This window comes from Thalassophryne amazonica, chromosome 19 (assembly GCF_902500255.1).
Source record: "Thalassophryne amazonica chromosome 19, fThaAma1.1, whole genome shotgun sequence".
Taxonomy (NCBI): Eukaryota; Metazoa; Chordata; class Actinopteri; order Batrachoidiformes; family Batrachoididae; genus Thalassophryne; species Thalassophryne amazonica.
The window spans coordinates 41,138,446-41,153,262 of record NC_047121.1 but is presented as its reverse complement, the minus strand read 5'-3'; the positions used below and the strand labels follow the sequence as shown (position 1 = coordinate 41,153,262).

Below are 14,817 nucleotides of genomic sequence, written 5' to 3'. Positions count from 1 at the left end.
ATAAAGGAGACCCCAGCCACCCTCCCCAGGAAACCAATTTTGGCCGCTTGTATCCGTGATCTAGTTCTTTCGGCTATGACCCAACCCTCATGACCATAGGTGAGAGTAAGAAGACTGACCGGTAGATCAAGAGCTTCGCTTATTGGGTCAACTCCATTTTCATCACAACATGGTAGAGTGAATGCAATACCATCCCTGCTGCGCCGATTCTCTGGCCAAACTCACACTCCATTGTCCCCTCACTTCTGAACAAGACCCCAAGGTACTTGAATTCCTTCATTTGGAGCAAAACCTCATTCCCATTCGGAGTAGGCCGTTCTTCAGTTCCCTGCTGAGAATTTAGAGGTGCTGATCTTCATCCCAGCCGCTCCACACTCAGCTGTGAACTGATCCAGTTAGTGCTGGAGGTCACTGGCTGATGAAGCCAACAAGACCACATCATCTGCAAAAAGCAGTGATGAGACCCTGAGCCCACCAAACTTAAAATCCTCCTCCCCCTGACTATGCCTCGATATCCTGTTCATGAAGATCACAAACAGCATTGGTGATAACGCGTAGCTCTATAACTTCCTGGTAGACAGCTGCGTTGACCTTGGACCTCAGAAAACACAGTGGACCAACACCAGCAGAAGGCATGGCACCCCAAACCATCACTGACTGTGGAAACTTTACACTGGACCTCAAGCAATGTGGATTCTGTGCCTCTCTTCTCTTCCTCCAGACTCTGGGACCTTGATTTCCAAAGGAAATGCAAAATTTTCTTTCATCAGAGAACATAACTTTGGATCACTCAGCAGCAGTCCAATCCTTTTTGTCTTTAGCTCAGGCAAGATGTCAAGTCAGCAGTCTTCCCCATGATTGTGTAGTCCACAGAACTAGACTGAGAGACCAGTTAAAGGGCTTTGCAGGTGTTTTGAGTTAATTAGCATATCAGAGTGTGCCAGCAGGTGTCTTCAATACTGAACCTTTTCACAATATTCTAATTTTCTGAGATACTGAATTTGGGGTTTTCATTAGTTGTCAGTTATGATCATCAAAATTAAAAGAAACATTTGAAATATATCAGTCTGTGTGGAATGAATGAATATAATATACAAGTTTCACTTTTTGAATGGAATTACTGAAATAAATCAACTTTTTCATGATATTCTAATCAAATGACCAGCACCTGTATAATGAAGTCTGCATGCAAGACTGTAGACTGTTGTACTATGGCTAAGTAAAAGTGAAAGTTTTTTCAGCTGACAAATACCAAACCCTGACAAGAACCATTTTCACTTTTGTGTTTGGTCTTCAGCCACGACAGCAGCCTGTTCTGCTTTAACCACGCCAATTGTCTAACAGGTAAGTTCTGCTCTCTAAATAGAATAAGTTACATTAAGACAGATTAAAACTGCAGGTTTACACTCTAAGAAATGGAACACAGAGGTTTTAAATGTAATTAATACTATTATTTTCAATATACTTGCAATTGTTAATTTTAGGGATTTAAGTAATAATGTTTAATTTAATTTAATTAATTTCAACTACAGTATTGTTTTGCACAGAGACAGATTTAAACTGCAGGTTTAGTTAGTATAGTAACTAACTAGTTAGTAACTAACTAAACAGTAACTATTTTGTGCCCTTGTACCAGCAGTCACTTTCGCTTTCGCTTATTTTTTTTCTTTAATCTTGGGGACAAGAAAAAAATATTTCCCTCACATTAAAGTGCTCTGTACAGAAAATGTGACAGTACTTTTGTTTTCTATAGATGACATTTGTTGAAATGTTTAGGGTGAACAGGTTTACAGTGGGAAGATACTGTATGTAGCATTTTCAAATGTCCTTGATGCATACAGTGAACCTGGAAAGTATTCACAGCACTTCAGTTTTTCCACATTTTATGTTACAGCCTTATTCCAAAATGGATCAGATGCATACAATTCAATTCAATTCATTTAATTTATATAGCCCCACATCACAACAAAGCTGCCTCAAGACATTTCACATGAGTAAGGTCTAAGTTTACCATATTGAGGAAGAAACTTCAAGCAGACCAGACTCAGAGGGGTGACCCACTGCTTATGCCAGTCTAACAGTTACAAGGTTTTTACAAAGTTTTTTACAAAGCTGAAGAAAGAGAAAACGGGCAGCACGGTGGCTTAGTGGTTAGCACTGTTGCCTCACAGCGAGAAGGTTGTGGGTTCAATTCCCGTGGCCTTTCTGTGTGGAGTTTGCATGTTCTCCCCGTGTTTGCGTGGGTTTCCTCCGGGTACTCCGGTTTCCTCCCACATCCAAAGACATGCGGGTTAGGTGGATTGGAATCTTTAAATTGTCCGTAGGTGTGTCTGTGGGTGTTTCTATGTTGGTTTGTCTGTTTGTGGCCCTGCGACAGACTGGCATCCTGTCCTGGGTGTACCCCGCCTCGCGCCCTATGACTGCTGGGATAGGCTCCAGCCCCCCGCGACCCTTAATTGGACTAGGCGGTAGAAGATGAATGACTGAAGAAAGAGAAAACAGAAAACCAAACATCAAAAACAAATTGTATTATTGAGGTGATCACACAAGCATTTGTGCCACAGGCAGGGGATCATCCAGCACTCTGGGTTGCAGGGCCAGCATCCATCCATCCATCACGTCATCAGATTGCAGTGTTCTGCGTCAGCTTCAGCCATGGCATCTAGCAACCCAACAAGTCAGCCAGAAAATCCTGAACCTAAGGTATGAGTACACTAGCACAACAGCTCCTGAAGTTTCAGATCATTTTGTAAGTTGAAATTTGAACTGTACAGTCCCCCATCTTTAGATATTTGTAAGAAATTTATATTTATTTATAAAACAAACAAACAAAAACAACAACAAAAAATAGCAATAACGCTTTTGTTGCTGAATACTGTAACTTTCAACTCATTTGTGAAAAGGAAATAAAAATATATAGATTCAGTGTTTTGTGTAAAACACATCAGTGTGTTGCTGTTGATTTGAAAGTGTTTCAAAATGGTGCATGTGTGTATCATTTTGTTGCTAGAATGTCATTTTTAGAAGAGATTGTTAGGTTTTGATTGTAGGGTTTACTTTTGACAGAGCTGTGAGGACTTTTATAACAAGTGTTGTGTCTTTTCTTGCTTGTGTGTAGAGTTTTGACACAGTGAGCCAAATTTTGCAAAATGTGTGCAATCGGCAAAAAATAAGTTATTTTACTGTAACTTTACTATGTACTTAAGTCACTGGATGTTGGGGGGCTGTCTTGGCTGACACGCCTCTGCAACATCGCGTGGCGATCGGGGACAGTGCCTCTGGATTGGCAGACCGGGGTGGTGGTCCCTCTATTTAAGAAGGGGGACCGGAGGGTGTGTTCCAACTATAGGGGGATCACACTCCTCAGCCTCCCCGGTAAGGAGGAGAATTCGACCGATGGTCGAACCTCGGATTCAGGAGGAGCAGTGTGGTTTTCGTCCTGGTCGCGGCACACTGCACCAGCTATACATGCTCCACCGGGTGCTCGAGGGTTCATGGGAGTTCGCCCAACCAGTCCACATGTGTTTTGTGGATCTGGAGAAGGTGTTCGACCGTGTCCCTCGGGGCACCCTGTGGGGAGTGCTCTGGGAGTACGGGGTCCGGGGTCCTTTGTTAAGGGCTATCCGGTCCCTGTACGACTACAGCAGGAGCTTGGTTCACATTGCCGATAGTAAGTCAAACCTGTTTCCAGTGCACGTTGGCCTCCGCCAGGGCTGCCCTTTGTCACCGGTTCTGTTCATTATTTTTATGGACAGAATTTCTAGGCGCAGCCAGGGTGTAGAGGGGGTCTGGTTTGGGAACCACAGAATCTCGTCTCTGCTGTTTGCAGATGATGTGGTTCTGTTGGCTTTGTCAAATCAGGACCTTCAGCGTGCACTGGGGCGGTTTGCAGCCGAGTGTGAAGCGTCCGGGATGAAAATCAGCACCTCCAAATCCGAGGCCATGGTTCTTGACCGGAAAAAGGTGCTTTGCCCTCTTCAGGTCGGTGGAGTGTCCTTGCCTCAAGTGGAGGAGTTTAAGTATATCGGGGTCTTGTTCACGAGTGAGAGACGGATGGCGTGTGAGATCAATAGACGGATCGGTGCAGCATCTGCAGTGATGCGGTCGCTGTATTGGGCCGTCGTGGTGAAGAGAGAGCTGAGTAGGGGGGCAAAGCTCTCGATTTACCGATCGATCTATGTTCCGATCCCCACCTATGGTCATGAGATTTGGCTCATGACCGAAAGAATGAGATCGCGAGTACAAGCGGCTGAGATGAGTTTCCTCCGCAGGGTGGCTGGGCGCTCCCTTAGAGATAGGGTGAGGAGCTCCGTCACTCGGGAGGAGCTTGGAGTCGAGCCGCTGCTCCTCCACGTCGAAAGGAGTCAGTTGAGGTGGCTCTGGCATTTTTTCCGGATGCCCCCTGGATGCCTCGTTGGAGAGGTGTTCCTGGCACGTCCCACTGGGAGGAGGCCCCGGGGAAGACCCAGGACATGCTGGAGGGACTACATCTCTCGGCTGGCTTGGGAACACCTTGGGGTTCCCCCGGAGAGCTGGGGGAGGTGTGTGTGGATCGGGAGGTCTGGGCGGCTTTGCTTGAGCTGCTGCCCCTGTGACCCGACTCTGGATAAAGCGGAAGAAAATGGATGGAAATGGATGGATAAAATCCTTAGAAGATTGCCTTGCATCAGTGAGAAGTTGGATGTCTAGAAACGTCCTACTTTTAAACTCTGAAAAGACTGAAATGATGGTTCTTGGTCCAGTGAGACATCAGCATCAATTTGACCAGTTAACACTCAGCCTAAGCTCGTGTGTCATACATCACACTGACAAAGTGAGGAACCTTGGGGTAATTTTTGATCCTTCGTTGTCCTTTGGTCTCCATATTAGAAATATTACTAGGACTGCTTTCTTCCACCTGCGAAATATAGCAAAGATTCGTCCCATCCTGTCTATGGCTGATGCTGAGACCCTGATCCGTGCGTTCATCTCTTCTAGATTGGACTACTGCAATGTTCTATTTTCTGGTTTACTGCAGTCTAGCATTAGGGGTCTCCAATTGGTTCAGAATGCAGCAGCCAGACTTTTGACACGAAGCAGAAAGTTTGACCACATTACACCCATTTTGGCGTCTCTTCACTGGCTTCCTGTCCCAGTGAGATCAGATTTTAAGGTTCTGCTACTAACCTATAAAATTATTCATGGACTGGCACCTCCCAAACCTTACGTACCGGCCCAGGCTTTACGTTCTCAGGGTGCAGGAATACTTTGTGTCCCTAAGTTGAATAAGAAGTCTGTGGGTCACAGAGCTTTCTCTTATCGTGCCCCTGTTCTGTGGAATGATCTCCCTGCGTCACTAAAACAATCAGATTCTGTGGAGACTTTCAAGTCCAGACTTAAGACGCACTTACTTTCCCTTTCATATGGCTAGCATACTGGTGCAGTTTGTTTTACGCTTTTTACTCTTTTAATTCATGTTATTAGTAATTGAAGCGGGCTGCGGCCTCAACTTCACCTAAATTCTGGGTCTTTTAGTGAAGCTTAGGGCCAGCGGCCGGCGATCACCTTAGTATTTCTTCTGTTTTTCTTGTTGATTAATGCTGGCAAATTATACAGTATTTTTTGTCTTTCTGGTGCCTGATTCTGTTTTTTCTCTGTTTAAGGTGCAGCTCCATCCAGAGATGGGAGTTGTGTTTGTGTTGGCGATCCTCCTGTCCTGTGCACCAACAGCAATTCTTGTATATTCGTCCGTGAATTGTTCTGTGAATTATTTCTGTAATTTATGTTTGTAGCATGGCCCAAGCAGACGGTCACCCCTTTGAGTCTGGTCTGCTTGAGGTTTCTTCCTCAGAGGGAGTTTTTCCTTACCACTGTTGCTCTGAGGGTTGGTAAGGTTAGACCTTACCTGTGTGAAGACCCTTGAGGCAACTCTGTTGTGATTTGGCGCTATATAAAGGAAATAAAATGAAAATTGAAATTGAAATTGGAGCTGCAAGTCTTTCAACTTGCGGTGCAAAGTGGCCCAGTGGAGGAAGAGGAAGAGCAGAGACTCGAACCAGCACCAACAGACACCCAATCAGTGGATTACACCTATAGGAGACCATGCCAGTCCCGCATTGTTTTTGTTGAATAACATTTTGATTGTTGCATTTCAATGTCACAAGTTATCAGGTGTTAACGTTGTTTCCCGCTGTCTCATACAGCACTTGTAGGCCTCCTGGACAAACCGTAGACTGATGAGTATGCTGTGTTACGTCCATCCGTCTGTCTGTCTTTCTTTTTATGTGCTCTTGTATAGCAAGTTTTTCTACCCTACTTGCACTGCTTCTTCTCCTGTCTACCACACTCTCCATTAGTGATGCCGGTAACGTGTTACTTATACACCCGTCACAGTAGAGCACGGGTTGAATGCCTTGTACAGCATTCTTACAGCAGTCGGCAAATTTGTGAGGCCAGAGCACATGCACTCAATAAAGGTCAAAGTGCTTTCACTGATGGAGCCACTGGTCCAAATTATGGTGCTCTGGTGTTCCTGGATGGTGACAGGCCCAGACTCCAGTCAAACCCAGGGACTGGTTTTAACTTTCAACCAGCACAAATGCACGGAGGCAACTTAACACTGACTGAGTTTGAAGTGTATCGAGTTGAAGGTTTGTGTTAATTTAAGACCTGTTCTAATTAGACACAGAGAATTCATTATGATGACATCTGTATACTAAGTTCTTTTTGTCGAATAGCATTTTGATTGTTGCATTTCAGTGTCACAAGTTATCAGGTGTTAATTTTGTTTCCACAGCTCCTTCCAGACCTCCTGGACAAACCCTGGAGAAACGTACAGTGGACTGATGAGTATGCTGTGTTGCATCTATCCATATGTCTGTCTGTCTTTCTTTCTTTTTATATGCTCCTGTATACTTGTTCTATCCTACTTGCACTGCCTTTTTCTCTTGTGTACCACACTCTTCATCAGTGATGCCAGTAACACATTTCTTAGTAACGTGTTACTCTAATCTGACCGCTTTTTTCAGTAACGAGTAATCGAACACATTAAAATCAATAAAGGCCCTTGGGCAACGTCCTTAATTCCCTAGTTGCTCCCGGTGTGTAGTGGGCGCCTTACATGGCAGCAGCCTGACATTGTGGTGAATGTGAGGCATTGATGTGTAAAGTGCTCTGAGCGTCTGATGCAGATGGAAAAGCGCTATATAAATGCAGTCCATTTACCATTAATCTTTCTAAATCAGTAATCAGATTAAAGTGATTTCTCCAAGTCAGTGTGCGTTACTATTATTTTTGTGTCTTTATACAAGCGATTCGCTGCACAGCAGTGCGAAGGTCGCTCATGGTACACTGAATCCCAAACAGGAAGTACCATATTTTGAGTCCACAGTGAAGCAGGAAATGTCAAATGTTGAACATTTCTTGGATCGACACTTCCTGGATTGACAATTCACAAGATCTCATGGAATCTCATGGGAATTCATTGGCAAGTTGAGACTGAAATAGGAAGTGCCAAATTTTGAGCCCACAGTGAAACAGGAAATGTCAAATGTGTTTAACTTTTAAAATGTAAAAAAAAAATCCCCCCTATTTTTGATCTGTATTTTTTTTTTTTTTTAATGTTGAACACTTCCTGGATCGACACTTCCTGGTTTGACAATAAACGATATCTCGTGGGTATTCAGTGGCAAGTTGAGACTGAAACAGGAAGTGCTAAATTTTCAGTCCACAGTGAAACAGGAAATGTCAAATGTTGAACACTTCCGGGCATGGGTGTAGCTGGGTTGCACTGGACTCCCCGAAAATCTGATTAGACACCTCAGGTGCCACCCAGATGATTGACATGTCACAGCACCGCACGTCTGGTGGAAAGGAGCCATTTTGAAATCAGTGGAGCATATTGACTGCTAGGTCCCTCCTGTAGAGTAGTTGGCGCTGTGTTCCACAAACAGTTTTAATCCACTTTAGTAGAAGAAGAAACGTTTTGAGCCAGATTTAAACCTGAACACATCATCTGAACCACAGACTCCTAATGACACCAAAGTTATATCGGTGAGTAAACAGCCATATTTTATGCCAGAAAGGAGGTCCAGGTTGTTAAAAGTGGCATTTCCCCTTTAATTCAGGTTGGCTTATATATACGTGTTTCTCCAGTGGTTTTAGATCAATAAACTGAGCAGGCAGCAGCTGACTGATGCTGTGTTTGCTTATTTGAAATGTAAGATGCTCCCCGAGTGTTTCTCAGTTGCCCTCAAAAGTATTGGAACCCTTGGTATTTCACACATTTTTATTTGTTGATGCCATTTCAAATACAATTTTTTTTCTGAAATGAACTTCCTTAAATTCGAACTGATAGCAAATCTCTACAACTTGATATAATTAAAAATACAAAATACAGCTTCCTGATGGAGTGGTGTAGAGAAGGATTTTCTTAAAAAGAAGACTTGAAAGTTTTGTCATGACTGCAGACACTGGGTGGCTGGGCACCAATGCAGGACTCATGGACACAGGTGTTTTATCCAAAAATCACTGTAGTTAGAGGGTCGCCCGCCAGAAGCTGAAGGGTCTTAGCCATGTTAATGATCCACCGAAGCATTTACTGAAATTAAAGTGTGAAGGACCTAAAGAAGATGGTGAGGACTTTTTTTCCAAGCATGTGAGATGCAAATAAAGAAAATGCTTAAAATAGTGGAGAGAGTTAAGAGGGCTGCCATGGGGGGGGGGGGGGGGGGGGGGCTGGGGGCAAAGTCCACCATAAGCTGAAGATTTTTAGCCATGCTAATGCTCTCCAGAAGCATTTACTGAAAAAAACAGTCTGAAGGACCTAAATGACATGGTGAGATGTTGAAGAGCTTCACTTGTTCATGACACATACATATTACAGTATAACTCAGGGGTGCCGATCCCAGAGACAGTGTGGGTCAATCGCAGCATTAAAACTGGCCTATGGACAGGGGGAGGTCGGGGTTCAGCTGAAGCGCCCACTTCCACTCACTTTGTGTTTGATGGTGTGAGCTGTTCAGCTGCTGTTTTGTGCAGCAGCTTCGAGTTGAAAAAGCAGTTGTCTCTCAAAGTGCGGTGACGGCAGCACACCTACAATGAGCTTTTGAAAGACATTTTTATGCTTTTTTTTTCTTTTACAACTATGTGACACTCTGTGGGTGTCCTCGCTAAAACCGCTGAAAACCCGCATTGCGTTAACAACAAATACTAACATTTTTTCCCTACCCAAATGCACCTAAAGTCTCTTTCTGATGATGACATGATGTAAAAAACATCAATAATTTTTTTACCTGGAAATCTGGTTGTGTTTTTTGCATAAATACACATTATCGATCCTTCTTGCTCAGATGGCAAACCAGGGGCAGATCCAGACAGAAAGGGGACGTGGGGGAAGGGATGCAGCTCCCCACAACACCCCTAGATTAAAGGTCCACTTTTGAAGACATTTTTTCATACGACTACTACTTATAATAATAATAATAATAATAATAATAGTTATTATTTCAACAACTAAAATACTTACAAATAATTTAAATGTGTAAAAAGTTACATTTATAAACAATGCAGGTTATAAATTGTATGTTTTACCATTACAGTGCTGTCAATAGTTAAATATGAGGTTCGGAAAGATATCCTTCTTTTATTTTTTACAAAACAAGTATTATGTTCATTGAAGTCAAGAAAGACTGATTTTACGATTTTTTTGTATTTCATGTTTTACAATAACTTTTATTGAGGAAGCAGTTAAACCTACAATGACAGGACATACATTACTGTTAAAAATGCACTTCCAATAAAGTGAATATTGGCAAATTGGGTTATCATTTTCATGTTGAGGTGGGGGGGTTGTTGTCAGCAGCTGCTGAATGTACAGTAACCAATAAAGCAACTATGAATCTAACTTAATTACTTTTATAACTGAGCAATCAGCAAAGTAACTAAGTTACTTCTTCAAGGAGTAATCAGTAGTTGGGTTATTTTTTCAAAGTAACTGTGGCAACACTACTCTTCATTATTTTGAACAACTGACCCAAAGTATAAAAACTCATCCACCTTCACCTCCTCTACTCCTATAGCACCTGCCAAATACACCATTCCACTGCCCTCATTGTCCTTCACACAACTCTGCTTTGCTTCTACTGGCAACTTTCATTCGCCTTCTTTCCAGTGCACGCCCACACCTCTCCAGGCACACTGTAACATACTCGGACAACAGACCACAAGGTAATATGTTAACCATCACAGTTTCATGCTTCTGTCTGATTTCATCTGTTTCCATCATCGCTGCACACAAGAAATGGCTCAGAGTCCATCTCTCATCCAATCCCAGTTTCACCTTGAACCCATTCTTCATTCTTAAAACACACCTCACCAATATTACACTGTCCTCATCCATATCCTGCACCATCCTCACATACTTCTCTGCCACTTGTAACTTCAGCACATAATACCGCTTCTCTCTGCACCTTGTCTTAAGCCTTTTCCTTCTTCTATATTTCCATTTCATGACTGAGTCTCTTTGTCTTCTTTCCTCTGTCCGGCTTGGCTAATCTTAAATGGAAATCTGATTTTTGATCCATACACACTTTAGGCAAAACTTTCACCCTACATGCCATTTTGATGCAGCCTTCTTCATTTAGTCAGGCTTTGGATGCAAGAATGTGCTAATTTGTGCAACAACAGTGGCTGGTTTAAATGTGAACAGTTTACACTTGCAATAAATTTGGGCTGTTTTTTTTTTTCTTCAAGAAGAAAGCAGCACCTGAAGTCGGAAATCCTGAACTATAAACCTGACATCAAAACAGTGAATAGGGCACGAGTTTTGTTGGTGGGCCCTGTTGGGGCTGGCAAGTCTAGCTTCTTTAACTCTATCAACTCAGCATTTCGAGGCAACATGACATGCCAAGCCACAGCTGCCACAACAGGGAAGAGTGTGACCACTCAGGTAGTGACACAAATTCTTTTTTATAACGATTTTCCTCACAATTTTAATTCAAAACATGGTTGAAAAAAAACTGGTTGTTGGGTAATATTGGGTATTATTATCACTTTACAGAGGTGTTGCTTGGCTGGTAGTGTAGATTTACGTCGACGCTGCCTGGCTACACCCGCCTGCTGTGCATAAACAAATAACGTCCATACCCAGTTGCCCAAAATGACAGATATTCGCCCATGGACGTTGGGCCTCTGAAAATGCATACCGCCCTCCAAAAGCATGTTATTGTATTAATATTTGGATTCTTGCAGTTGACGATATAATAGTCAAACAAATTCAGCTTGCTCTAACTTAACATTATGTTATATTTAATGTGTCTTCTGTAGTTCCGCACCTATTCATTCAAGGATGGAAAAGGTGGCCGAATGATTCCTCTAATTATGTGCGACACCATGGGGCTGGAGGAAAGTACGGATGCTGGTTTGGATATCGATGATATAGTAAGCATCTGCAAAGGTCACATGAAGGATCGATATAAGGTATTCTAATCTGTACATGTTGCACCTTTAAAAAGTACATGTGCACTCTTGCTGAAAGTTTAATAACAGTTGAATTTGCCTCTGTTTCAGTTTAACCCCTGTGCACCACTCATGGAAGGTGCTCCTGGCTTCAAGAAGAACAGGAACCTGAATGATGTGATTCACTGTGTGGTGTATGTGGTCGACACCTGCAAGGCCTCTCTTCTGAGCCAAACAATGCTGGACAAGTTGAGGGCTATCCAAAAAAAAGTTCAGCAGCTAGGTTAGTAATTTGATATAGTCAGTGTCCTCGCCAAGGAGGTTTTTGTGAAGGTTTTTGGTAAATCAGTTTTTGTGACACCTGGTGAAAAGCTTGAGTTCTGCCCAGGACTTGAAGCCGTCACATTATAGGGTTGATGCCGATAAAGAGGTGAAGGCGGGAAAGAAGATATTTTCACTCACAGCTAATTACATTTTGATACAAAAGGTTAATTTTTGCTCAGTGTTAATATGTGAGAAGTTGGGAATTGCTAACTCACATGCCAATCAAACAGGTAGTGGTAAATAAGCTATATATTAAAGTGTGAGAGCATGATTTTATTTTGTAAGTTCTATGTAAGTACATAATATTATTCTTAATACGATAAAAATACATGGATGACACAAGAAAGCGAAACCACTTATTTTCATTGTGTTCCATTTAAAAATCAAATGACAAAATTGAAGTAAACATAAAATGATAATATGATAACAAGAACCTAAACATTTTATGAATACATTATGACAGTAAGTTAACATTAAAAAATTACATAATTAAAAGGGTTGAGTTCTTCAAAAAAACTGAGGTCTAAAGTTCTAAAACACTCTGGACTCACACGCTATTCCAACTCATTATACAATCTTTGCATAATTTATTACCATCCTTGAAAAATGTCAGCTACCTCTTTTATAAACACTACCCAATCTAGAGCCCATGGATCCCCACTGGTGATACGCTTATTTTAAATTATTTTGCTTTTTATTAACTTGTGATAGAATTAGCACTTTGTTCTTGTTAAAGTGCTATATTGTTATTATTATTACTAGTAAATTACATCAATTTAGTTTATGTTGCATGATCCAATTCATTGACTTTGCCTCCTGAATCGTATTAATTTTGCTGCTCATTAATTTTCATTATCTCCTCTCTATTGATATTTTCTGTCCTAATGACTCTACCGATTCCCTACAGACATTCCACAGATTGTTCTGATGACCAAAATAGATTTGGCCTGTCCTCAGCTGGGTGAAGATGTGAAGAATGTGTATTGAAGTGTTTACATCCATAAGAAGGTAACCTTTTTTAAAGTGTCCTCGTCACAGTTCATTTCACTGTTCATGATCCTGGCGATCACTGAGATTTTTGTTCATACTGTTTGTGGTTTTTCAGGCCGAGGAGCTGAGTGGTTCTCTTGGCATCCCTTTATCTTGTGTGCTGCCAGTGAAGAACTACAGCAAAGACTTGGAGCTGGACCTGTGCACGGACATACTGCTGTTCAGCGCCCTGCAGCTGATGCTCAACTACGCTGACAGCTACTTTGACAACCAGGTTGTTGAGGATGATGTGGTGGATGCAGAGTGACCTCTACAGATCTGGTCATCATTAGACATCAAATATATTTATCTTGCCAAAAGGAAGTTTTGCAAGATATGTTAGTCAGTTCTTTTAAAAAAAAGAAAGAAAAATCATTGCATTTATCACCTTTAATTCGCTGTGCAGCACACAGTTTACATTGCAGACAGATGTGATTCATAGACATCAAATATATTTCAAATGTAATTCATGACCGTGTACAAAATATATCAATCACTTTTAACCGCCTCCCAAAGTATGGTGATGGCAGAGATAAATCTTTTTCAAAAATTTGCACCAAATGAAACAACTGCAGTATAAAATGATTAACTGTTTCAAATTGCTCCACCAGTCACCTTAAACTTTAACATAAAAAAGTGCAGCTATGTGGGAGATTTTAACTTCAAACCCCTCTTCAAATACTCCATACACAGTGATAACAATAACAACTTTTTGAAAGTTTCATCCAAATTAAACAAATGCTTAAGAAAATGATTCACTGTTTAGAAATGTTTGAAACTCAAATTGAAAGAGTTGATGACAAAAAAACCAGTGTTTTAAAATGTGTGAGACACAAAATGAAAATTTGCTTTAGTTAAGGCCCCTTTCACACATACGAGGTCTGTCAATAAAGTATAGGTCCTTTTTATTTTTTCAAAAACTATATGTATTTCATTCATATGTTTTTACGTCAGACATGCTTGAACCCTCGTGCGCATGAGTGAGTTTTTCCACGCCTGTCGGTGACGTCATCTGCCTGTGAGCACTCCTTGTGGGAGGAGTCGTCCAGCCCTTCGTCGGAATTCCTTTGTCTGAGAAGTTGCTGAGAGACTGGCGCTTTGTTTGATCAAAATTTTTTCTAAACCTGTGAGGCACATAGAAGTGGACACGGTTCGAAAAATTAAGCTGGTTTTCGGTGAAAATTTTAACGGCTGATGAGAGATTTTGAGGTGATACTGTCGCTTTAAGGACTTCCCACGCAGTGGAACGTCGCGCAGTGCTCCGAGGTGCCGTCGTCAGCCTGTTTCAAGCTGAAAACCTCCACATTTCAGGCTCTAATGATCCAGGACATCGTGAGAGAACAGAGAAGTTTCAGAAGAAGTTGGTTTCAGCATTTTATCCGGATATTCCACTGTTAAAGGAGATTTTTTAAATGAAAGACGTGCGGACGGGTCCGCGCATCGGGACGCAGCCAGCGCGGTGCGGCAGCACAGTAAAAACACCTCCGTGTTGATAACCATTTGTAAAATCCAGGCGGCTTTTGATGGCTTTCAGTGGAGTGAGTATCTGAGAAATTGTTTAACAGTTGGGCATGTTCCAACTTGTCCTTAAGGCTTCCAACAGAGGTTCCAACAAGGAGGTGTGGCTTCCGACAGAAGCAGCTGTGGGGATCTGTGGATCTGGACATCTCAGCAGGATAACACCTACTGTGTTTGGACAGACATGGGCTAACAACTGTCCACTGTGAGGCACGTGTGTCTGATTGCTGTATTTATGTGGACATAAATAAAAACATATATCACCATGGTGACAAGCTGCAGCAAGCGAGCGTGCGCACTGAGTGGACATTGACAGCCCACAGGTTGAAATGGACCATCAGATCAGAACACGAAGCAGGCGATCTGACCGTCACATCACCCACGTGAGCTCTGTACCACATGACATGGTGTATGTGCTGCGGCGTGCTGCCCACAAGACACGCATGTCGGGCAGAACACACGCTTGGGGCGACTGGACACACTGGACCAGTAGATGTGGACATCAGAGCA

The 14,817-nt window shown here is 42.2% G+C and overlaps 1 protein-coding gene across 1 annotated transcript; it reads left to right on the top strand.

Moving 5' to 3' along the window:
- Positions 1 to 1,281: 1,281 nt before the first annotated feature.
- LOC117532175 (interferon-induced protein 44-like) lies at positions 1,282 to 13,568 on the top strand. Its single transcript, XM_034195470.1, is given in 8 exon segments — positions 1,282 to 1,344; positions 2,565 to 2,703; positions 6,776 to 6,828; positions 10,732 to 10,927; positions 11,305 to 11,457; positions 11,548 to 11,719; positions 12,668 to 12,768; positions 12,866 to 13,568. Coding segments are annotated over 7 exon segments (915 nt in total). The 5' UTR covers positions 1,282 to 1,344; positions 2,565 to 2,655; the 3' UTR covers positions 13,058 to 13,568.
- Positions 13,569 to 14,817: the final 1,249 nt, after the last annotated feature.